Source organism: Crotalus tigris, unplaced genomic scaffold (genome assembly GCF_016545835.1).
Source record: "Crotalus tigris isolate CLP2741 ecotype Arizona unplaced genomic scaffold, ASM1654583v1 scf7180000023639.2272817, whole genome shotgun sequence".
Taxonomy (NCBI): Eukaryota; Metazoa; Chordata; class Lepidosauria; order Squamata; family Viperidae; genus Crotalus; species Crotalus tigris.
In genome coordinates, this window is record NW_024100096.1 from 1,183,270 (window position 1) to 1,209,851 (window position 26,582).

Sequence of the window (26,582 nt, forward strand, 5' to 3'; positions counted from 1 at the left end):
GTGCTGCGGCACAAGGAAACAACAACTAGCGACTTAGTAGCCAGCCATGAATATTCTAATTAACAACAAAAAGCTACATATAACCAGGAACTATATACATACAATACACGGAACAGACCCGAGCACATATTCTAGAGGGAGAGAAATTCTCTGAGGATGGGCTCCAGTACGAGCCAAAAGCTTGGAAGAATAAACCTTTGGTCTTGGTGATCAAGTCAGATTGGATTCTTCAACATTATCCTGGTACACATATATTTATCTTCATTCCCAATACATAAACTGTACGTGACCCAAAATGTTTCAAGACTGTACTTCAAAATAGCCAATAATTGTCATTTGTCTGCTTATTAGGTGGTTTTAAAAATTGAATGGAAGTAATTTGCCTCAGGGAGACCTCCCTCTGTCATGCCCACGCTTACATTGCTACAAAAGGTATGACTTAGTTTGATCTTATAATTTATATTGTCTACTGAGCATATGAACTTGACTATAGTCAATGACTATAATAAAACTGAACTACTTTGGGGGTATAAAGGGAACTGTAAGGAATTTTCTTCATACATAGCAAGCCATCTTGTGATGTATAGAAATCAATGGCCTACATTTATTTTGCATGATATTATCAGAGGCAGCAGCCATATTCCAAAAAGAAAAATGTAAGTTGACTTCAAAATGAAGGAATGAGTTGCAAAGCAGTGGATTACAGTGGAAATAGTAGGATTTAGGGACAGGAGTTTGAATGTTAAAATAAGGATCAGTAGAAAGGTTTTGTCTGCAGCAGTACCGGAATCAGGAAGGATTAAAACATAGACTCTCTCTTCAAAGGCTTGAAAACATTCCTGTTCAGTTGAGTCAGAACTAACATAGAGCAGATCAGCAAAGACACAACATCCATTCACTCTGTGACTAGAGAGCTCTAGCAAACTGTTTCACTTCATTAGAAGGCAAGTTTATCAATCACCGCATTCCCTTCTCTCTTTTTGCTTTATCTATATATATAGAAAAGCAAAATTAAAAGCCCTTTAAAATGGTGCACGTGGAAGAGACTGTATATATGTAATACCAGCTGCTTTGGAAAGAATCCTCCTCTGATTTAAGAATTAAAGAATATTTCCAAAGTGACCTATCTGGAATAAGAGTCATTTTAATCTGGTGCATAAAGCTTAAATTTACTTACTGAACTTCTATAACAAAAGAACCAATTTAGAAAACAAAAGGAAGGACAGAAATAACTGAATTAAAAATAATGGGTATTTAAATTCTATGGAAGGTTTCTCCTTCAATTACCTGCACTTTTAAAAAATCTCATCAGAAAACACATTCTACCAATATTTAAGAAAATGGAAAAACACCCTCTTTTCCCAAGTTTTTAATTGTTAAATCAATTTATAATAATTTTGAATTTAAGTCTAATTATATTTCTGTTGTTTTATACTTTCTTTTATTTTCTAAGCTGTCTCGAGTGTATAGATAAGTAGATCAACAAAATAAGCAGAGCGACAAGGCATTAATTTCACAACAGTGCAAAGCTTACATTATTAAAGAACAGGGGAAGAAACAGTACATTGATGAAATCTCATACAAGCATTATTAAGTCATTTGTTTCTTAGTACCAAAGCATCTCATACATATGATTGTTATGCAGGCTGAAGATGGTGCCACATGACTCTTAAGATACCAAAAGTATTATTCTGCAACAGAATTATTTTTGTGTTAAAAGAAACTGAATACACCCTAACGACCAGCAAAAATATTAGGGAATAATCTTTTTTAGATTTAAAAAAAATCATGTCCTGGCCTACAAAGTAGCACAGAACTCTTGTTTTCACTGCATTAACATGGCTAAAAACAATTAGAAGCCAGTCTCAATTAAATTTTATACTTACTAATAAACTTGTTTTGCATAGTTTCTAGCAGAGCTTGATGAGCATCTTCATTCTGCAAAGCACATGAACAGTCTCTGGCCAGTAATGTCCGCACAAGATGCTCTCCACAACCTACAGAAAGAATATATGCATATAAGCATGGTTGATATACATGTGACAAACAGAGAAATATCTTTATCTTAACTAATAGTTGTATGGAACTGCTATAGTACTTTTTTCAGAGAACAAATCTCAAAAATTCCAATGATCTAGAAAGAACGTGAAAACAAAACAAACAAAAAAAATCAGAACCCATAATTTAGGAACTGAACAGAGAGTATCCGTGCTTCACCATTTAGTCTCCCAGGATTATTTTTTAATATAGTAAAGGTTATTATTTCAAACATGATCCATTGGTTTTACATTCAAAAAAAGCATATGTGTATTTAAGATTCAGTTAGCAACACGTAGGGGGCAATTTTTTCTCACTCATGCTTATTTAAATTTCAAGCCACTTGTGTTATGTTATAAATCAATAATGAAGAACAATGTTATGACATATAAACACCAAAGCCAAACTCAACAACATAGTATATCTTTTTTTTCCCCCCTATGGGGCTGAACCTTATAATAATTCACTTTTTAACGTTTTCAGTCATTAAGAAAACTGAATACCTTATTCCTGCATTGCATATCTACAAAAAATAGTATTCGAGTTAATAACATTTTTCCCTATTTCTTCCTCTTAACAGAAACTTCACTGAAGAGACAGGACAGAGTATATGTCTAATACACTCCCTTGTCTCTTCAGTAAAGTTTCTGTTTTGGTGAATTTGGTGAATTCTTGAATTTCCAAGAGTCCTGTCATTTTTTCCATCGCACTTAGGGAAAACTGTGTGATCAACCGTAGCATACTTCTCTATGTTCTCTGAAAGAAAGCACCAATGTTAACTACTACAGACATTATGTCAAGATATTTTACTGTAGAGATTTACACAAAGAACCTACTTTATCATAAACAGATGCTAACCCAACAGTGTAGTACTTAACGAAGGATCACACTTGCCCCAGTCATCTTTTCAAAGTGCTAAAAGGTCACTCCAGAATATATCTTGCTGAAAACAGACTAGCACCTTTACAGTGACAGTACCCAACTCCTACCCTCCAAACAGTTTAAAATTGTCATTCTGGAATAGTTTACAATACCATCACTACATGCTGCTGACTAACATCCATAGATACTTCCACTATTTTTGTTCCAATGTTATTTTTAAAATAAGGCAAGGAGGCATGAATAGACCCATGGGGAGCTGTATAACACGGACTCCTACCGCTTATTAAAGCCCCTCAAAGAAAAAGTGTTTCTCAAACTATATGCAAACAAGGAAAAATCACATAACTTTAACCAGTTCTAAACTTCAAGGTGTCAGGTGAACGTTCTTTGCCTACAAGTTTGCTGGGATTGTTTAGGAGGCTAAATTTATTTATTTATTTTTATTTATTTATGAGACTTATATACCGCTTTAAGTGCAAGCACTCTCTAAGCGGTGTACACCAGTAAGCAATGTAAAAATATATATATATTTTTACATTGCCCCCAACAATCTGGGTCCTCATTTTACCTACCTCGGAAGGATGGAAGGCTGAGTCAACCTTGAACCGGTGAGATTTGAACCGCTGACCTGCTGAACACAGTCAGCTAAAGTGGCCTGCAGTACTGCACTGTAACTGCTGCGCCACCTCGGCTTGTCAATAAGGATACACTAATTTCACTGGCAACTCACTGACTAATGGACGCATCTTTATGATGCTTGTTTTCTCTTTTGTCAACCTAAAAATGTAAAGGTAAAGGAGTCACTGTGGATTTTACTCTGTGGTCGTTCAGGCAATGCTTATCTGCCTGAAGACATTTCCATGGTCATTTGGCCAGCATGACATCAGTGAGCACTGTTACCTTCCCACTGAAGTGGTACCTATTTATTTACTCGCATTTGCATACTTCCAAACTGCTAGATTGGTAGGAGCCAGGGACAGGAGCTCACCCTGTCTCGAACCTCTTTAAATAGTCTGATAGTTTCTCTCGAGCCCTCAGTAGGATTATTGACAAGATTAAATACTGCTGACTGATGTACTACATCTGTACCATTTTAGGTAAAAGCTCAGATGTCTCGCAGGGTCCGACACTCCCATACAAAAAAATCTCCATGCACATGCTAGTCTTTTAGCCTCATCCATCTCTACCACCATAGTTTATTACACAAATAGAACTTGTTCAATGAAGAGGAATGTTTATTGATTGTTTTGACCATGTATGCGTGTAGGAGAGGGACTGAGGCTGGGCAAACGAATCTGGAATCTTTTTGCCATCAGCGGGGATCCTGTGAAAGAGAGGCAACAGACACAACTGGATGGCTACCAAGGGCCACTCTTGAAAGGGCTGAAAGGGATGTATGAAAGTGCCTTTTACCCCCTCATGACTATATTTCCCATTGGCCTTTTTCATAGAGTAACAGGAATGTGATGAAAACAAGGAAGGGAAAACAATGTTGAGGACAGGAAAGAAGAGAAACGTTATAGGACTGAGCAGTTAGCCTTTCCTCCAATGATTGAGAAGGTCCACATTCAAAAATAAACATAATCAATATTAACTGGACCATATAAAAAATAATCTAATGGTTTCCTAGATTCAGCTGTGGATCACCTGTATCATATGTCACTAGGGCCTCATATTTTCACTGTACAATTATTTCTAAAGCTAAGAAACATTTTTAAAAGCATTTATGTGCATTGCAGTAGTACTCCAAGGTTAGGAAGTCTTTTAGGAGGTGCATGATTTTGTGCTGGCATTCTTCCTGGAATCTTAGAATTAAACATGAAAAGCCCGAAAACTTCAAGGGCTCTTGATAACTTTCTTATCAGTTTACATGACCTTTGGTTACTACTATATGCAATATTTTTCATTTCAGCTTATCACAAAGCCCAGCACCTACCCAAATCCCCTTTAAGCAGATTTCTTAAAAAATTAAAATAACCTCAAAAGTCTTTAAAAAAAACCCCACAATATTGGGCAAAGTAAAACTTATTATTCAAGTCTAGCATCTTAGAATCATCTACCAATGGAACCAAGATGGCATAGCAAAGAACTTCTGTAAACAAGGCATTTCTGAGCAGTGTGTCAAAGAAATTGTTTCTGCTTCTTTTGATGAGATTTCCTTTCAAGTCAGGAAATTAGAAGCAGGTGTGACAGAGGGCATCTGCATTCATACAGCACACTGAAAAACACACGTTTTCAATTTTCAGACATGAAAGCAACTGCTATTGAGTGGAGGAGAAATGAAAAGCCAGGCTTCTTTCTGCAAGCCACATGCAAAAAAGAAGGAAGCTCGGAGCAAGTTACACCGCATGAACTATTGTTAAATGATCAGCCACAGCAGAAAAATTCCTGGAGGATCTAGAGAAATTCATCTCTCCCGGTTAGCAGTACCATTATCTACTGTGCAGCAGTATGGACAATTTTGAGCCTGTATTCCAAAATGGCACCCATCAATATTTCAAAACTTTGTAGTAACTATTCAGTCACATACAAGGAAATGACAACTGAGATTAGAATGAACTGAAGAACTGGATTCAAACAGACAAAAGCAGATGTTTTTGAACGTGAAGTAGAGAGCTAATTCTCTGGATCACAAAATGGCAGAGTTAAAAGTCATACTGACCGACTCAGATGGAAAAAAAAAATCAACCAGCTTGAAAATTGTGATAAACAACAAGTCTTGGATGTTATATCTGTGTTGCGGATACAATAAATAAAGATGCTCATGGTGAAATGATCTGTTTACACGTTCTGATTCAGAGATATTAGAGTTGCTCAATATTCCTAATAATGGTGAGCAATTTACAGCAGTCTTTATGAAGTACTTGTGAGATTTTTTTTTTTTTTTACTGCAGTTGGAACATATACTGGAAACTGAAGCCCCTTACCATGAGTGTTTCTGTTTCCATTAGTCCTATAGTGGTTAGATTTTAAAATCTACATCGGATCATATCCTACACTAATCTTAGAAGGTGGGATTTTCTGAATGGAATGTAAAGAAGATAGTATTTTTCCCAAGTCTCTTCCCAAAATGTTCAGAAACTCAATTTTAAAATAAAGCTTGTTTGGCAGCAAAATGAAATACAAACTTTTTAAAAACATTTTTTAAAGATTTTTTTTATCCTGTCTTTATTACTTTTTTATAAAAAAAACTCTACAAAATAAATTGGGTTAACATATATCAGTGGGAACTTAAAATCTGCTAACTTAGATTGGCAAGTCTTCAAAATTGTAAAGGAACAAGAAACAAATGATCCAGAGAGACTTTTAACTGCAGTGACTCACTTTAAAACCATTGCAAAAACAGTCATAAAATAGAATTCAGTCATGTGGTAATTCAACTTATGAAATCATACTTTTCCCATTTTACTTAAGCCAGCTCCCAAAAGAAAGCAAATAAGCAACTTCAATGAAGTTTGGAAAGTGTATATCAAGTATAAATAACTAAATTTAGCAATTCTGTTTCAAAATGTAATTTTGTTTGTGGGAAATCACTATTAGATCCTAAATTATTGTCAGAGGAACAGTCTATGTTAAGTATGTATTATCTGAATGGGAGGGGCAAACATTCTGTAACTGTAGATAGGTGATACAGAGACAGATCGATTGATAGACAGACATGCTTTATTTCTGAAATATACAATTAAATTAATTGCCCCACCTCCCACATTAAGTAGCTGAAGATTTCCAGCTGAAGTAAAGCACATTAGAAATATTTAGACATTTCAAGATATGCAGCATCAATATATCTCAAGTATTAGCATATAAATTTCAGACAAATATTTATAGGAATAGTAAATACCTGAGGTACTCACAGCTGTAGAGTAAGGATTCTGAAATCCCATATTTTCAGCCCAGCAACCACATCCATAAAGAGCTGCCTGATAGAATAGGAAGAGGATTTAATGTCAAATCAGAGTTTAATCAAATGTTAGAAAAGGAGTTTCAATACAAACACTAGGCTTGTGCAAATCATCTGACAAGGTCCCTTATTTCTAAGCCTTCTACTTCCCTCAGCCTTGAACCCATGAACACTACAGCTTCCCTGCAGAAGACATGCTGAATCTTTTTTTTTAAATACTTGATAGAAAAATCCATAATAAAATAACTCATAAAAACAATACTCAACAAATACAATAAAACAAAATATTATAAACTTAAATATTGGACAAGAATACATTACAGTCCTGAGAAATGTAATCTTTAGGATCTTCACTAATAAAATTCATAAAAGGATGCTACATTTCATAAAAAAAACCCCTCTTGGTTCTGCATTATCTTTTAATATGCTTCTGTATTAAATTTTCCATAGATACCATAAACTTTTATTTTATAATGGCACATTTTCAATATGATTTACAATATTGGTATATTATCAGCAGGTAATTAACTCATAACATTCTTAAACTGTACTCAGAAAAGATTGTCATCAAGCATAATTTTACTTCTTCTACAAATTGCTTGGAATTAATATTGGTAATTACCCCTCTCTCCATATTCCAAAAAGTATTTATCTAAGACACCCCTACCAAAGATCTAAAATACCTCTTTTTCACTGCCTTTCCAACAAATTGGGGGGGGGGTATGATCCTGTAAATCTATTATGTATACAGCAGTACAGTACAATTTATAAATTAACTTTAATTAACTTCCTACATTCCAACAAATGTAGGAATGACTCAGAAGGGTTATTTCTGCCAAATCCTTTCCCACATTGGTTGATCCATGTTTTTTTTAAATCTGCCTCTAGAAGTTATTTAAAGAATTGCTTAAGATGTTACACAATTATTTTAAGAATGATGTAAATTTTAAAGCAAATTTGCTGAAACACTGGCAAGAAAATGGGAGAAATATCCCATCCACTGACTTTTATAGTGAATCTTAATTCAGAGATATATGCAGGAAGAGGACAAATGGCAAAATGAGTGTCATGCCACAAGCTCTGCCACTTTTTATAAAGACATTGGGATATCATGTATAATCATGATATAAATCATGTATAAAAGGGGCAGAGTTTATGTTGCTGCTCCAATGCTCGCTTCATCATTTTGCAAAATTATCAGATTTTCCCCACGTTTCTGTTTTAGTTGTTCAGACTGTATCTCAAAACCTTTTTCATAAATCATGAAAACTCAGAAAATTAATGATATCAGTCTGTAGGCTTATGTATTGTATACTTGTAAATGGATTGGTTTGCTTCGTATCTTGCCATTTCTTCCAGAGCTCAAGGGAGCTTATACGGAGATTTTATCTCATTTTATCTCCACAACATCCACCATCCATGTAAGCTATGCTGGACTGAGAGAGTGGCTGTTCCAACATCAGCCAGTGAGTTCTCATGGTTGAGATGGAATTGAACCTGGGGTTCCTGGTTCTGGTCAAGTATCTTAGTCATTATGCAACACTGATACAGAGAAGCCACTGAGAGTAGATTATCATATAAGTGTCTAATCAGAACCAGCATCATTTTCATCATGTTGAAGATGCACTATCCGATTAAACCTACCTGACCAACTCTCCCAGGATGTTTCAAAGCTAAGCCTCCACTGGACACGGCGGCAGCAACATTTCCTTCTTGATCAATAACAATTGCTCCAACGGTGTCCAACGTTTCTGACTCATTTTCCTATACAACAGGAAAACAAAGAAAATGAAAAGATATCTTAGTGGTAAGATATTTTTGCAGTTGAAGATATATGGAGCCTAGAGCCAAGTAATTATCAATGGGGGACAGGATTATTCACTTTTCTTGAACAGATTGTACGTGCTCTACATCCAATCATTGAGATTACTTGCTAAGGTCAGTTTTTGCATCTAAGATATGAAGTTAATCTACAAGACAGAAGGCTGACTCAGCAGTGGCTCCAGTCAGGGAAATAGCTTTTATCAGTTTGTTCCAAATAAAACTTGATTAATACCGAAACACTTCTAATGTAGTATTTTCTTCCTCTGAATAAGCAAAATAAGACAGAGCTTTACTCAAAATGTATACAAGTCCCCAAGTTAAAAATGTCCCAGTTTAAGGACATCTTATGGTTATGTTAAGAATGGAGCCTATGTAGCAAAATTCCAGTTAAATGCACAATGATTCAAATTCACAATACTACTTATACGGTAGTTTAATATTGTTCCAGCCTACATACCAATTCAATTTAAGGACAGACTTTGGGAATGGAGCTCATTCTTAAACTGGGGGTTACCTGTAGTGTGAAGATACGTATGCAATGCCTTTTACCACATTAAGTACATCACAGTGGCATTTCAAGAGTAATTTTTTAAAAATTACATTTTTTTCTGCTAATAGTGACTAGGGTTAAAATAAGCAAAGTTGTTATTCTCTTTCTGATTCTCCATTTTCTTTTTCTCTTTTGGATACTGTTTGCTGTCTCTTATTCTTTACATAGCAGGGTACCATGGATGAGATACCTAGGAGTGGTCTGGATCAGGGGGTCTCCAACCCCCGGTCCATGGACCGGTACTGGGCCGCAGCATGCCAGCAAGCGGTCTGCAGAAAAAAGCAAAGCCCCAACCATGGAATGCAAGCAGCACACAAAACCACACACTTTCCAGTCCCCGGAAAAATCTTTCTCCATGGAACCAGTCCCTGGTGCCCAAAAAGTTGGGGACCTCTGGTCTGGATCATTACCAAAATACTTTCAAAATAAGGCTCAAGATCAAATGAAATTAAGTCATGGGCTGCAAATTGCCCAGTTCTGAAATATATTTTTAATAAAATGTAAGCTCTATTGGACTCAGATGGAACTTACTGCTCAATGCAAACAGACAGAACAGCAGTGAAAGGGGTATGTTTTTACAATTAATCCCTAAGTACCCCAATTTAGGGCTACGTTTTTCTGAATATACATTCACTGATAACTGAATGAGATTTAATATATTCCTGGATTTTTATCTTGTTTTATCCTTGTTTTAAGATTACGCCAAAATCTGATATAAACAAATACACAATGCATTTATTTTTAAAGTAATCATTTTTAGAAGCTACGGCTATTGGCAAAAACAAAGACTAGAGTTCCAAGCACCATTTTACTAATTATTTATCAGCTGGACTTTCAAAGGATCTTCTGCCAGAGCTTCCCATTACAAGCAAGTACTGCACATGAGTTTCCCATCCAAATTAATATAGAGGAAAGTATAGCTATGTATATACTTCTTTCTAATGAAGATTAAAGTCATTAGAACAAAAGCACTCCAAGAAGCAACCAAAGGCCATCATAAATCCTCTTTAAACTGAATGACTTTGGTTCCAAGAGAGAATAAAAGTTGTAAATCTAGTTCATTGCATTTTGCCATGCAGAAGCTCCAATAAGTTATGGAAAACGAAGTGTTTATGAAAACATATGAGAAGCAATTGTAAACCATTTTGGACAACTGAAGCCTCTATGGCTCTTGTGACCTTCTTGCTTTGCAAGTTCTCGAGATTTCTCATCAAAATGCCAAAAATAAAATAAAATAAAATGAAAACACCATTTCCTGCCATTTTGAACTGAGAATCAGGTAAAAGCTGCAATGCAAGTCTTAAACTGCCCCTTCCTGCAACTCCCTCTGAAATCCAGGGGGAATAACAGTGGTGTCAATACTAGGGACATGATCCTATCTATATTCCAATGACATCTCTCATGCATTAATAAGACTTCGATCTGCCAAAACATATTAAATTCAGCTCTTGGAAACCTTGCTTTACTTAAAGCTATTGTAGCTTTGGATAAATCTAACTTTTTTCATTCAAAAGAATGGTGTTTTTCTTATGCATTTGTCCTAGATGATTGTTGGTCTGCTAGTTTTTAAGGCAAAGTTATCAATGTGTGATGCCTCAAACTGTTTTGTTTATCAGCCATCCTGCTTGGAGCCAGATGCAGATTTGGGCTGAAGACTGACTGACCTTAAATCACCCAGCTGCTTTCTATGTTTAAAGGAGGACTAGAACCTGGCTTTTTCTACCTCTAATCTAAAACCACTAACCCCTAAAACCACTCTATCATGGTGGCTCTTTTTCCGCTCCTTTTATTTCCAAGTGATTTTTTTTCCCAAAATCATTTTCATCATTGGATTCTGAAAAAAATAAAATTTCCCTATTAAAAATCACTCTATGGACACCAAGTTTATTGTACACATATGGAAACTAAAAATAAATGGATCTAATACCAAAGAACTAAGCAAAATAGAGGAAGGGAGGCGTATATTTCTAATAATGGAACATACCAAGGGCAACCACAGCATATACATTCCTAAGATCCCCAAACTTCAGGAGCTGAAGCAGGGAGGGCAATAGGAATACTCTAATCCACACACACACACACACACACACACACAAAATGAAAAAATGCTCACAGCTGTTAGACTGCAACCCTTCAGTGAAACATCTGCATCCTGAAGACAAGTATCTAAGGGCACTGTTTTTAAGGCTCCTGCAGCATTCAATATTGTGCCAAACATTTGGCAGTTATGATTTTTAAAATTATACTGATTTAATGGCCTAATTTAATGGCCTAATATTTAATTTAAATTATTAAATATTTTAATTTAGATCAGTTGTTATATTTAATACTTAAACTTTCAAATTCCTTTGAACATATATATTAATTCATCAACAGCTCTTACCCCTTGAACATTCCTGTAAAATTGTCCCCTAATCCTCCACAGTATTCAACATTTATTTCCTGTCCATTCCAATGGCATCCCTAGCCATGCCTCTTGCAGTTCTCACACCTAGCTCTAACCCTTTATATAAAAATACATTGGATCTCAAGAATAGGAAGTAAAAAGACAACATAGCCCATTCTAAGATTAGCAATCAGAGATATATTGTCTACAAAATAACATTAAAAAGATATGTATATTTATAAAGATGCCCGTTATGTATTTTCCATGTCACCATCTAAATAAGGGAGATCAACCTTATGATTTACAATTCCGAATCCCCATGATTGAAACACATTCAACAGTAAAAGGAAGTTTTGTTCATTCCTTTCTCCCAAAGCGATGACTAAAAAAAATGTTCCGGAAGTATTAAAGCAGGGTGGATAATAACCGATGATTTAAAAAAAAAAAAAAATGGATTTTTCTGATTTAAATTGGATTTTTTTTATTTTTATCAAATTTATTTTAATAAAATGCTTTTGGAGTAAAAATCTATCTAAATATAGTTTTCTATTTAATATACATTAATAATTTAGTTTATTCAGCATGAAATGGAGCTTAGCTATATAGCATGAGGCTGTATATTCTGCAATATTTGCATTTTTGGTAAACTCATTCAATCAATCCAAGCTCTGCAAACTGAGATAACATGCACTGCATTGATGCATTCACACAGTTTCACAGAAACCATGAGACAAATCATAAAACAAAGTTCAGGAATATTCCTTTATCCCATTGTTTTGCAAATCTATGTACCTTACAAACTGTATGATTGTTTGAAGAGAAAGGCATCTGTACCAGGTTCTAAGTGTTTTAGTTAAAAAGAAGAATTTGAGTAGTTTTCCAACTATGTGTGATTAACCTATTAACCTAAAATCGGTTCTGATATCACTGTTTTACTAACCTGACAGCTTATTATTCTAAATAGGAAACCTTCATTCTGTTTGCAAATAATAATATTAAAGATTCTAACTACCAGCAAGAATGAGTCCTTATATTTGAACAGCACCTGTCATTTCAGATGCATCATGGCAGCGCCTGTTAGCGGGCATCCACTCACCAGCTGCCCGCCACCTCTCTCACCTTGTTGTGTCACTGCCGCATCATCAGCAGTCCCATTAAAGTGAATGGGACTGTCGGTGAGTCAACAGCAGGTCAGAGGAGAAGCTGCTGCGGGACAGAGATGACAGCTGCTCTTTAAAAATTATGATTTAAACCGAGTTGATTTAAACCAATCCTTTTTACTAGTGATTTAAATCAAGATTTGAATCGGGATTTAAATCGACTTGATTTAAATCAAATCCATCCTGCATTAAAGATTCCAAAACTGAGGGGCATTTTATCTAAGAAACAGAGACAAACGGTATCTCTGGGAGCCAATGATTCAGTGACTGCCTGGACTAGTCCCTTTGGTTTTTGGAAATGGTTTCCCATTACTTGCTTCCTAGAAGAAAGTGACTGGTCCAAGGTCACCCAGCTATTTTTGTGTACAAAGCAGGACCTGAAGTTACAGTCTTCTGATTTCTAATCTGGTGTCTCAACCACCATACCAAACTCATTGCTTTCCAATTTCCTCAACAGTAGCGGGAACTAAATTATATTTTTGCAAAGGGAAACAATTATTCCTTTTACAGAACAGCAATTCTGTTCCTTCCTCGTATCAATTAAAGGGGGGGGGATTTTTTTTTTTTAGCTAAGAAATCACTTGTATTTCAGCAGCCATAAAACTTCATCCACTTACTATAAAGTTCAATTATACTGCTTATTATGAATTGTTCAAGTAAAACAATCCAGATTTTCATTTAATTATGCAACATAGCCATATGACTAGAATATTGTTTTAGGTCAAATTCAACATCTGGCATCAAATCATAAAAGAGGTGAAAATGCTATCAAGTACATTTTCTTGGCAAAGTTACAGAAGTGGCTTGCATTGCTTTCTGGGATGGCTTTTCAACTCTCTCCATCTATGACTCCAGAAATAATTGGATTATTGTAAAACAAAGAGGAGACATACACAAAGCATTGCTGGAAGTACTTTATAAAGCATGTGTCTCAAACATCTGGCCTGTGGGCCACAGCTGGAGCACTGAGGTCTTTTAGTCTTCTAAGGCACTACCAGAACCCATCCTGCCTCATTGCCTTGTCACATGTGCAGGTGCCATGCCGGTGATGTCACCATTTGTCTGTGCTAGCAGCCCATATCTTTGTATGCAGAGCAACACAACGGTGATGTATGGGAGAACAAAAGAGTTGGAGGCTGCAACCAGGGCAATGCAGCATTCTACTACATTATAGTAAGCAACATATTTTTGTTTTTAGTAACAATTACTGTCATGTAGTTTATGTATTTTGTTTATAAAAACACATAATTTAAATTATTAATAAAAATAATATTTCTCGCATTTTGCAGAAGTTCAAATACTGCCCACTAATTAGCTCATTTTACGCAATGTGGTGTTCAGATTCATTTACATTTGACACTCCTTGGTATAAGGAAAGGGTAGACAATCTTGGCTCTTTATGACTCGTGGACTTCAACTCCCAGACTTCCTGAGCCAACATGGTTCAGCATGGAAACCTCTCCCTTTTTCCTCAGCATGGCTGGCTCAGGAATTCTGGGAGTTGAAGTCCACGAGTCATAAAAGAGCCAAGTTTGCCTACCCCTGATATAAGGTATCAGAACAGAATCTTGACAACTCAGGTACTGATATTGCAGTTCTACACATACATTTTATAGCATTTCTCAATTCAGTTGTGAATGTGGCATTCTCCCATTCAATGTTATAACAAGATATATGAAATCTCAAATAACAGGTTGATAAGCTCATGTTCTGGCATATTGGAAGCATTGACTTGCCCTTTATAATATGAATTAATATCATTATCAACCTTCCTGTAATACTTCTAAGGATCATTGTTTTCTTTAGATATTTCTTTTTTTAAAAAAAACCCCAAAATAAATACCTGAATAATAGATGAACTTTTTCTCTGAATCACTTTCCCCACAAAAAGAGATCACAAAGCAATATGTTCTGCAGATGTTCTTGCATATCTTAATTCCTCATAGCAAAATACGCTAAATATATATTCAAAAGCTATATTCAGCAACAAGAAAATCAGGATGCTGAAATTAATCTTAGTAAACAAATATCAACCTGCCTTTTGACTAGAGGACTATTCTGGATCAGTCAATGCTAGATAAATGCCCAGACATGTTTACCTACCTGGTATTTAAGGTTTCAGCCCTTTCCAGATCCACAGAATATGCTTTAAACTGAGAAATTTTCATCAAAATCTTAAACTGGAGAAAATGTCTCAACAGATATTTATCTTTTCATTTTGCATTTGTCATGCACATTCTGAAAAAGTGAAAATAGTAAAATATATCATCAAGCTATAATGGTGCAGTAGACTTGCTCTCAGATAAAATAATGGCTTGGATTCAAATATGCGTGTAATGGCAGCTCAGAAAAAAACAATGATACTTAAAATTAATCATAACAATGGCTTGCAGTTATGATTAAAATGCACATGTTTTAATGGATCTACTCACATACGTTTTTTTAAACCTAGCATATTATATTTCCTTCATTTTTTTCCCACTTATTTCTTACTCAAATTTAGGCATGCACACGCACACACACACACGCCACAATGCTCACTTTCAAGATAAATGGCATTATTCAGAATGCAGAAAGGCTTGACAGGAGAAAATATAGTTAAATTTAAATACTGATGTAGGCTTTCACAGCTGGTTATCTGTTGGGCAGCGTTGGACTTCAGGATTTAGTGACCATGGACTAGACAATAGATTTCATGATGTTTCCTACTGAGTAAAAAGAGTACTGGTCAGTACTGACCTATTTTGGTTAATAGATTACAAGCATAACTAACATTCAGTGTAATCCCAGGTAAACTAGATATCTAATCTAGGAACTATTTTGGAAACCAACATATTGTTGTCTGTATTTTACCAATTGTAAATAGGGAACATACTGACACACACAGGTATAAGAATATACGATAGATTATTCCACATATTATATTGCCTAGACCCATGTCCATGTATGCAAGGACTTTTCACAAATACAATCTGACTGATTGTTCCTCAAATAAATAAACACTCCAAAGAAACATTAAATTAATTAGAAGAATGTAGTATATGAAAAAAACCACATACGCAAGTACACACATATACACATTACATTATTTTCAGTTTATTGAGCTGTTAACCTTTGTTGAACTTTGTTGAAGTATTAAGAATGACTAACATCTTTCTCCCCAGATACTGACCTTTTCACTTGTTTGTCGTCTTTTCTTCAGCTGAAAAAGATTTGTTTCTACTTTTTCAGCCAGCTCTAGTTTCCTCTTGTTCCTTTTAAAAGCTGCTAAACTAAGTCCTGTAAAACATTTAATAGCATTTACATTTCTGAAGAACTAAAACTATTAACTTTAGTAAATGCAACTCTTTTGATTTTCACTCAACAAACTCAAGCATATATCCAGCATCTGTCTATTGATCTAAATATTTCTTAACTAGCAAATTCCTACACAATTTTAACCAAGAGACATCGCTTTTAGACAATCAGAAAAAAAGAAGAAACATGTGATCCTGATATATATAATTTCATAAAATTAGGACATGAGCAGTGCTATAGTTGATACATTTAAGAAAATAAAAGTAAATTAAGCAGATAATAACCGCAATCTCAAATGCAGTGAAATAAATTGGTTAGCCAGACTCTGAATTTTTCTTCTCCAGCCTTCAAACACTGAAATAGTAAATGGGTGTTCTCAAAGACAATCTCTAATAACCCTTTCAGCTCTAATTATGTCCATTTGTCTGAGTGATGCAATTTTAATAGGGGCGTTAAGAAATTGTTACTTCCACTAAACACAAGATTGCCTGCCAACTTTTAAGGATCTGAATTGCTACCTTGCCCTCTTTTAGAAAAACCCTTCCCAGACTAAAATTATCATGTGTACATGTCATTGCAACTGTTTATATTTTCTCAAGTATTTCTCTCCTAACAAAAACCGAAGAAATTCAGCTAGGAACCATAAGCAGTCTACCACTTAGACACGGAAGAGATCCATCTTTACTAAGTTCTTAACATACTGTGTCATCATGGGTCGTCAGGGGATGCCTTGAGATCAGTGGGGACTTTCCAAACTCTTCTTTATTATTGAATAAGAGTGTTTTGATCTTTTCTCTCAACACTTTGTTTTTTTCTCACAAATATCTAGGTGAGCAACCCTGTTTAGTCTTTTTGAGTCTCTCAGCATCTCATGGTGTTAATAAAATCCTTAAAATGAAATTTCCTTAATTGGGACAAACTTAAGGTTTTTAATTTACATGAATAGCTGCTCCCTATAAGGTTGCCTATTTTCCCAAGCAATCAAACCACACTGCAGTTTTATGCAACTTTCAGCAATAGTCATAAATCTGAAATATTTATAAACCCTGAAACCTAAATGATTTTACGCATATTCCCTTCCCCCATGAGTAAAGTGATGTCATTCCATTTTCAAAGAACGATTCGCTGGATAAAAGACCTGCTGTTTAAACTCAGGTATTTCACTGACTGCTTTATTGATATAAACAAGTTAAGCGTTTTATTCTATAATGAACAGAAAAATTTGGAAAATTGCCTTTGGTGAAAAATAAACACGACCATACAAATTCTTTGTAGTGAGATAAAAGCCTACTATTTCACTATAGAATATGGAACTTTATGTCCTGAGTAATTCAACAGAATCATGTTGTAATCTTCTTCCAAGATCCTCAAGCCCAATTAACATCAGCTTGATTATGTCCTTAGATGCTGTTTTCCTTTAGTTTTTGAATGCTGCAATTTCTGGTACAAATGCATATTAATTTATCTTTTTGCACACTATCTGTGCTATACAGTATAAAGGAAAAGGTGCATTGCTAGCAAATGCTAATGCATAATCAATAACTGATGAGAAAGGGAATAAACTCTTGATGTTACTCTTACAATCCTGTAAGAGTATTGCCTATTTACATATACAGATTTGACATCTGGCCCAATTGCAACTTTGAATTTTATGCCATTTTATATACTCAAGATGGACAGTATTTAATATTTATTTTTATGTATATGTAGGGTGTGGGTCTATACATATGTTGTACATAGTATGTTTTAGGTATGTGTCACACTTTGAGAGCAGGCAACTAAATTTCATTTTTGATGTGTGCTGTTGTGCCCACAGTAAAAAATGACAATAAAGGTTATCTTATCTTATCTTATCATCTTATCTTATGTGTCCTTGTCGTGAATATGTTTTAGGTTGAGGCGTTGTGGAAACAATTACTTTGCCTGAGGAAATTGAACAAGAAATCCTCTGAACAGATTTCCATCTTGTTTCAGTTGCTTTTGTTGCATTCCTACCGAGACTGGCCATCTTGCAATATTGCTCCCAGCCGCATATGCCAAATACACAGAACTTAACTCATCTGAAGAGGAGGTGTCATCTTCTCTGCGCTCTACTCAACAGAAAATTGGCTATCTGCTAGAATGCCATTTCTATTTTTCTAGAGGCCATTATATTAGGAATTCTCTTTGTTTACCCACTCAGTTGCCAGGCAGACTTTAATAGATCGTAAGAAAAAGGTGAGGTGAATCATATCATCAGTCTTAGTTCTCATATACAGTGCATCACAGTCTACAGTATATGGAGAGGGGAAAAATGGAAGGTTGGCACCAGCTTTGAGAAGAACAGAATTCAGCACCTTCCTATTTTGGTTTGAAGAGAAGACAGTGGTCTCTAATTTTGTCCCAGATTGAGATTAAAGGTTCTGCCAATGCAGCCAGCAACTGCTATTTCTTCTATATACTTGATCATTCTTACAGTGCTAATTTCCAAAATTCTACTTGAAATAATATATACTTTTCTTTGTTCCTCTACCTTCAATCAAGTCAACTGAATAAATGTTAAGAAATGCAATTCAGATTCGTTGTATCTGCAGTATACTGAAATTTAAAAGAAGAAATTTAATTATAAATTTAACAATATTAGAAATCATGAATGATCACCCTGCTTATTTTATTAACAGCATTAAAGCAATTATACTTCTATACTTGTGTAATATAACCATTTAAAGTTTTTAAAGCCCTAAAAAATTTAGGAGTAATCACAAAAAAGGGGGCATATATCTAATCCTCAGTAAAGCAGTCCAGTTCTGATCAATCACAGAGCACCCCCTGGCAGTCATTTTTGGTGTATGCTCAAAAGGCTCTGAAGATGAAATAATATGAAATTCTCTTTCAAAGACAAAGAGTGGGAAAGCAAAACTACATAGAAAACACTATATATGACAATTAATGCAATAAAAAAATATTTTTATCACAATCATAAACTCATAATGCCTCTATACCAATGAGAGATTTAAATATTTTAAGGTAACATAATGGTACTCTCTTGTTGCTAACATTTCAGTAGGCTGGCTCAAAATGACAGATTCCAATCTCAAAACTGTTTTGATCCAACAAACCAGAGAATGATTCTTGATTATCTATTTAAGTAATATCACGTTCAATTTAATGCGGAAAGTCAGGAAAGATACAGCATCTATCTAATGCAAGGAACACTTTCAAAGAAGAAATTATTTTTCTCTTCTCTTATACAATTACCATGATGTAAGGAGATAAAGTGAAAATAAAAACCAAACATAATAAAGGAAATTATAACAGAAAATTAGCAGCTAATATCCATTTGTGCAGAATGCTGTGAGTACAGTTAAATACTACTGGGATGGGATAGTCTACAATGAAATGATTTTTAAAGAATCAGAAAATATGCAGTCATAAATTAGAAATAATTCTATATAGACTGGTGTAAATAAATTATACAAATTATATACAAATACATCATTATTATTATTATTATTATTATTACGGAAAGTTAAAATTCCCCAAACATAAATAGCAATGGCACTTTCAATAATCTCAAACAAAATATTTGTTTTGCAGTAGTTGTAACCTGCCTCATCCCAAAGGATTCTGAATGGTACATAATATCAAGCAAATTTAACGAAGACAAGATATTTAACAGAAATCTTCATATCTGCAGTGTTTTAAAGATCTGTAAGATATAACTGTAAATCTTACATGTCTTTTTCCTTTCTACTTTTGCAAGCCTGTGATCTTCAAACATTTTCTCAGTAGTAATTGAAAAATCTGCTCTATATTATCCATAATTTAACCACAAGCTGAATAAATCACCACTTCCAATCAAATAAAACACCACCAGTGATAATTGCAATAATTAATTATTCATTAAATGTATATGTCGCCCAACTCTCAAAGGCTCTGGGCAGTTAACCATCATGAAAAACAATAAAACAGAAAAGGACAAAAATGGAGAGATAACAAATCCAAATGGGAACAAAGAAAAATAAGAAAACGGGTTTTTGCTTACACTCGCCAAAGTCCTTTGTGAAAAGCCAGAGCTTTAGGACCCTTCAAATTACTAGTTCTGTGGGACTTCTCGGATCACAGAGGAACCTCACTCCAGAAGACTACAAAGGTGGTGGGCTTCCAGAGTCCAGAAAGATGGCATTGTTTAATTGAAGAAATCTGGAGCACAAACCAGTCCTGCCAGATCAAATTGGCCATACTATCAGGCAGATACTATGGCAGACAAGCAGTCTGTCGAGTAATCAGGTTCTATGCCAAGTAGGCCTTTATAGGGAGCAACCCACAGCTTGAATTTTAATATTCAAAAATTACTATTATTTACTATATTTACTATAATGACTTTGAAATAATACTTACGGTGCAATCTCCCTATAAAAAGGCTGATGTGACTATGGTCCCCTATAAAAAGGCTGATGTGACTTGTTTAGGTACCTAAACAATTCCATTTCACTGTTTTCGAGTGTCCCTTTAACACTTTCAATTGTAATTTCCAATAAAAAGATACTTACTTGTTGCCATGACACCTGGAGGACAGGCTGATATCCCATGATCCACTGCCCATCTGAAGGCTCCCTCAGCAACTAGGAAACTGCAAAAAAAGAGAGAACGAACAAGTGGCTGGGATAAGACACTCTGGCAGGAACTATTTTCATATCTTTCAGTATAACGGCAAATTATTTAACTACTTTCTAGCTAGTAGAATTGTTCTAATTAAGTCAAAGCAAAATTGCAGGAAACGACAGAAAACATGATATTCTTTAGTGTTAAATGATGCACAGCAGGTTTGTTTTAGAAGTAAACTGATTATCACTGGCATCTACTCTTTTTAATAATCCCATGATCTAAGCTGCATTTTTGAATCTATGAAGAAATACTACAGGTCCAAAATATTTAACTGAGATGCAAATTAAATTTTACTAATGTTGAAAGGAGCAGCTATCACATGCCTTGGCTTGATTTGACCTTCCCAAACCAAAGAATAGCTTTCTTCAGAGCCAGATTTAACATTCTTCCTCAGCATTCCTACAGGGCAGGTATAAGAGAACACCAACAGCAGAACGGGTATGTATATGTGCTAAAGGAGAAGTCAAAGACATCTCACATGTTTTATTGTACTGTGAGTTATACCGAGTTTATAGGACAGCATATATTCTCTCCTTATTAGAGAGATTGCCAGGGAGGGCAGACAACTTTTATGTAGGCTTTCTCCTCCAGGTCTCAAACCCTTCTATCACGCATGCAGTGGCAAAATACTGTGTTGCAGCAATGTCCACAAGAAAAAAAATGGTTACAGATTTATAGCCATCAACTTGTGCCAATTTTTTGGAGATATCTCTAATAATGTTTGGAACATTATATTTACTCACACATTAATCGGCTATCCACTCACGTAAACTAGGGAGTGACCCTAACATTTTGAGAACATGTATTTTCTTAACAGGGATGTTATTATTTACTATTAATGTCAGTACTATTTTTATTTTATTTTTTTCTTAATATATTGTAAAAAGTGATGTCTATTGCTGGTCAATGGCCGTAATAAAGTTGTTGTTGTTGTTGTTAATAATAATAATAATAATAATAATAATATTCCAATGGGCAGCACAACTCACTCCACTTATGTAATTTTTTATGTAGCTCAATAAAATAGCTTGCATTTTTGTAGATTTTTGGGAATGCACTCTCATTAGAATTGGATATTCAGAAAATTATTTTTTTCCCTCATACTTGGAACACCTCTATAGAAAATAGGCATAATTATAGTTTATGTTCAATTGCTTATGAAAATTAAATCAGTTAGAAAATATTATTTCCAGAATAAAAATTATCATGACCATATACACTTCAACCTCAAATCAGCCAATTCTTGAAACATGTGTTTTGTTTTGAACTTAGAACACTCAAACAGCTTTTTTGAATGTTCCAAGCTCAAAAAAACATGTGCATTCCAAGAGTTTTGTTCCAAGGTAAAATATGCTAATTTAAAAAATTTAAATCTGCCAAATTGTTGCTTGTAAGAGTCTATGCTGACTTTCTGCACTAAAGTTACAGAGAAAATGACCAATGGATTGAGTATTTTTTACAGGAAGGGACACAGAAAATATAATTTCTGTCTGCCCAGATGGCTGTTTATCTCCAAGCCTAAACAGAAAATGGCTGAAATTGTAGCTATTTCACCTTGTTGAAATGTTAGGTAAACACCACAAGTTCTTAAAAGATGCTGGGGTATGGAGGCATATTGATAATTTTTTGTTTCCTAAAAGGAATTGTTAATTTTTCCCCCCAATATCAATTTAAATAGGTTACTTTTGGTAACTGTCATCTACTTGGATTTGGGCCTTAGGGAATGAAAGGTATAAGTTTGTTCTGATACCCATTATTTTTGATGCGAATATAGGGTGATGTTCAAATTTGGTTCTCTTGGAATACTTGAACCTTTTCAAGTTATTGTGTCAAAACGCAGCCAATAGAGAAATGTTCTGATGAAATGTTTAGCAGGGCTATTTTGTTCTGCGTTCAAAATGAAATATATTTTCCATTTTGTCTATAAATGGAAGCATATGTTAAAATTTTATAAATCTGGAAGTTAAAGGAGATGAAGACATCTATGTTTTTAAAACAATATTTAGTTTGACATTTACTGGACTTAAAGCTTAAACATCACAATAGAAGTTTTGCAATTGTGTAAATATATATATATAAACAACCACAGTGAAAGAAATTATGAGTAGAAATATCCTTAATTATGAATTCTATTTACAGCCATAGTGAAAACATAAGATGTTCCAAGACCAATAAACTAATCCAGCCCTCATCTAAACAGTATGTTATTGCTGATATATATATATATATATATATATATATATATATATATATATATATATATATATATATATATATATAAAAACAAGCTTCTATCAATAAGAATAACTTTCAAAAATTGCATTACAATTAAGGAGGACGAAGAAACAATAAGAAGAAAAAGCAGAATAAAGTAATTACCAAGGCGGAATTCTGCCAGCAGATAGTTTTCCCTTCTGCCCTTCACATAATAATTTATTTGCCACGGAGACAGGATTTTTGATTCCTGAAAAACACAGTTTATCTAAGAGAATAGCAACATTGTGTTATAGACGAATGGCAGTACATTAAACATATGCCTTACTTTTTTTTCAGATTTTGGTGTTGAAAGAAACTAATATTAACTAATAAGAAAAAAGTCAGACAAAAATTTATTCACTGAATCCTATGTTAAAATGATGATCCAAATCATGTCACCCACACTAGGGCCCTTTTTCTCAACAGAAACATATATTAAAGGATGGGTTCACTTGTCAATATTAAAGATCAGAATATAATTTTCTTTCTTAAAACAAATTGAAATATACAATCATATACATATAAACAAATATCATTTCCCCTAAATGAATATCGCAATGTTAACTTACACTATAAGAAAAAGTTTTACATATATACACTATTAAAGTGATACATATTCAAGAATTCTATCTACTTTTACTGTATTCATTTTCAAAGATATACCAAAATAACTGTAATATGACCCCTGCATTTATTTATTTTTTAAAAAAGGCCAATGAATATGAACAGTATGATTCTAGGTAGTATTAATATGTTCCAAAAACAGGTATATTAAGCCAAAACAAAGAAAAACCAATTGCTACCCTGATTATCTAAAATCATGCTTATTTCAATGGGAAACATTCTACTGATTTAATATTTCTTCTATGTTCTGGATTCAGACTATATTTTTCTGCTTCTCTCTCTCTCTCTATCATAATAGCATACCTATTTCAGGAAATTTCATCTACCACGAATCATTGCCAAGAACATTTCAAATGCATTTATTTGTTTGTTTGTTTTTTTAAAAAGGCCAATGAACATGAACAGTGTGATTCTAGGCAACGTATAAAAAATCCAAAATAAAGCAGCAGTTGGCAATAACAGTAATAATCACTAGTATGTGACTTGGCTCACATTTCTATCCTTTATCAACTTACTCATCTTGGCCTCAATGTGAGATTGGTTGTGACATGACTAAATATATAGTCAAAGATCCTTCTGGTATCAATGTTACATCTTTGAGACCCTAATTTACATACCACTGAGAGCTCCCACTGCTCCAAAATTTAGTGATTTTCCATCCATAATACTGGCATCACATTCAATTTCACCTAAGAGGTTTAGATTAGATCCCATTCCTGCATTTGTAAAGGATGAATCCTATAAAGAAGTTTAAAGAAAAAACATATAAACAAAACATTCATATTATCACAACACACAACTTGGGTCAAATTATTGTTATTGAGCCAATGTGTTGCCAATACTCAGCCTGCTAATTTTAATTCATGATCACCTACAGAAAACAGAAGAGGATAGGAGTAAGACAGAAAAGAAAAAAAAAACCTGAGGGCAAGTGAAAGCAGAACTATAAAGCGAATAAAAGTGGCGAATGTTTTGATTTGATACACATTTATTCATCTGAGATACAGATTCCACACAGGTATGTTCTGGGTTTTCTTTAAAAATCCCATTTTTACCATTCCTTTTCATCTAGGCAATATAGGTAGTGAGACCTCTATTGTTGTCACACACTGCAATTAAGGGACAGGATATCAAGTGAAGAGCCTCCCAGATGACAATAGTAACTGCCAAACAATTGCACAAAAGCAAGAGGAGGAACAAGGATGGGAAAGGAGGTGTGAAACTTCCAATCTTTTACCCTATGAGCTCCACCATGTGGCTATAATCAGAAATTGTATATAAGCACTGGATCTAGAGAAAGTAGTTCTGGAACATGCGTGCACATGCGTGCATCCACACACATCATTCATCAGGGGCTTCATTTTTCTCCTTCCTAAATGAGAGATACATCTACATCTATAGAAAGTCCCTGTGAAGAGAAACAAAAGGAAACTCTACTGCTTGTTGAAGTTTCAAAATAAAAAAATTGGCTTTGGCTAAATGAAATGCAACCAAAATTTTGTAGTACAGTCAGCAGGAACAGAATTATTCAAGCAATCCTCTTTGGATCTATATGGGTATGGAAACAGTTTTCAGATATGCACATAAAATAATTCATGTACATAAATTTGCCGAAGTGTATGGATTTGTTCTCGGTTCCCTGAACACAACAGAAATGCATATCTGAGGCTACACATTGTATAAGAAGCTCTCAAAATGCAGACTCCAATGTAAATTGGCCTGAGAGCATTGTGCAAAATAAATGTGATTCTTTTTGGTTCAAGATGAAAATATTGCTTAGAATCCTCACTGATATATATATATATAGATAGATAGAGAGAGAGAGAGAGAGAGAGAGAGAGAGAGAGAGAGAGAGAGAGAGAGAGAGAGAGAGAGAGAGAGAGAGAGCAGTGAGGATTCTAAGCAATATTTTCATCTTGAACCAAAAAGAATCACATTTATTTTGGTTTATTTATTTATATGGTTTGCAACCCTTCAGAGCAACAGCCCATGAGATATGAGCAGCTGCTACCAGAAGAAAACAGTCTCCTTCCCTGATTCATAAGTAGTGCATGCAGATAGAGTTCAACCCCTATTTAATTCCATTGTGCTATTCTCAATTTTATGTTGAATTAAGACAGGTTTTTCAAAATTTCTTGTTAATAACTTGCTCAGCATTGGAAAAATGAAAAAAAAAAACACGATTGGATAAAGAGATAATCAAGAAAATACTGGACTGTGCTGAAATGGATAGACTTATATTGAGAATCAAAGAAAAAGAAGACACAGAATATTTTCAAACATGGAACTTATTTTATCAATGGCTGGAAAAACGAGAAAGAGAGTAAAAATTTAACTTCTATTACCAAGCAAAAAATCAACCCAGACAACACGTTGTTCATTAAGCACTAATGAATTGTAATAATAGAAAATTAATAAAATACTTTTTTAAAAAAATTTCTTGTTAACAACTGTTGAAACCAAAGGACAAAATACTGGAAAGCAGAAAACCCCCCCAAACTCTACTTCTTTGCTTACTGAATTCATTCAGATGTACAATAAACTGTATTATCAGCAGGCAGACGAAATATCTAGATTGCTGTTTATACCCTCAGTTAAAGGAAGATTTACTCTACTGTTCTAAATTCTGTTTTCATCCAAAGTTTGACCTATGGTCAAATGTTATTAAAAGAATTTCATACGAGCCATTAAGTATACAACTGAATGTACCTTGTTAGAACCTAATGAGAATCTCTGCTATTTCCTTATAAATTGTCTTTTACATCTGTACATAAACACAAGCTCCTGTTCTAGGTATTTACACCGGGGATGCAATCAATAAAAGAAAATACCTTAAAATCAATATACTATAAATCCACAAGCTTCCACTGCATTCTATACCAGTAGAATTAATTACTCATAGGCATTGATTGAGAAGGAAAAAAACACATTCAAACTGCAGGTAGTCCTCAGCTTACGACCACAATTGAGCCCAACATTTCTGTTGCTAAAGTGAGATATTTGTGAGGCGAGTTTTGC

General features: G+C 34.4%; 1 protein-coding gene across 5 annotated transcripts in view; it reads right to left on the minus strand.

The window, feature by feature from the left end:
* Positions 1–26,582, minus strand: part of TASP1 (taspase 1) — a 57,102-nt gene that overhangs the window by 23,441 nt on the left and 7,079 nt on the right. For all 5 annotated transcript variants that reach the window (XM_039320479.1, XM_039320478.1, XM_039320480.1 and 2 more), the window contains 7 exons: positions 24,182–24,302; positions 23,064–23,148; positions 20,570–20,649; positions 15,913–16,019; positions 8,465–8,584; positions 6,761–6,839; positions 1,887–1,997 (listed from right to left, as the gene is read on the minus strand). In XM_039320479.1, coding sequence (XP_039176413.1) covers positions 1,887–1,997; positions 6,761–6,839; positions 8,465–8,584; positions 15,913–16,019; positions 20,570–20,649; positions 23,064–23,148; positions 24,182–24,302 — 703 coding nt within the window. The remainder of the gene's footprint in view (positions 1–1,886; positions 1,998–6,760; positions 6,840–8,464; positions 8,585–15,912; positions 16,020–20,569; positions 20,650–23,063; positions 23,149–24,181; positions 24,303–26,582) is intronic.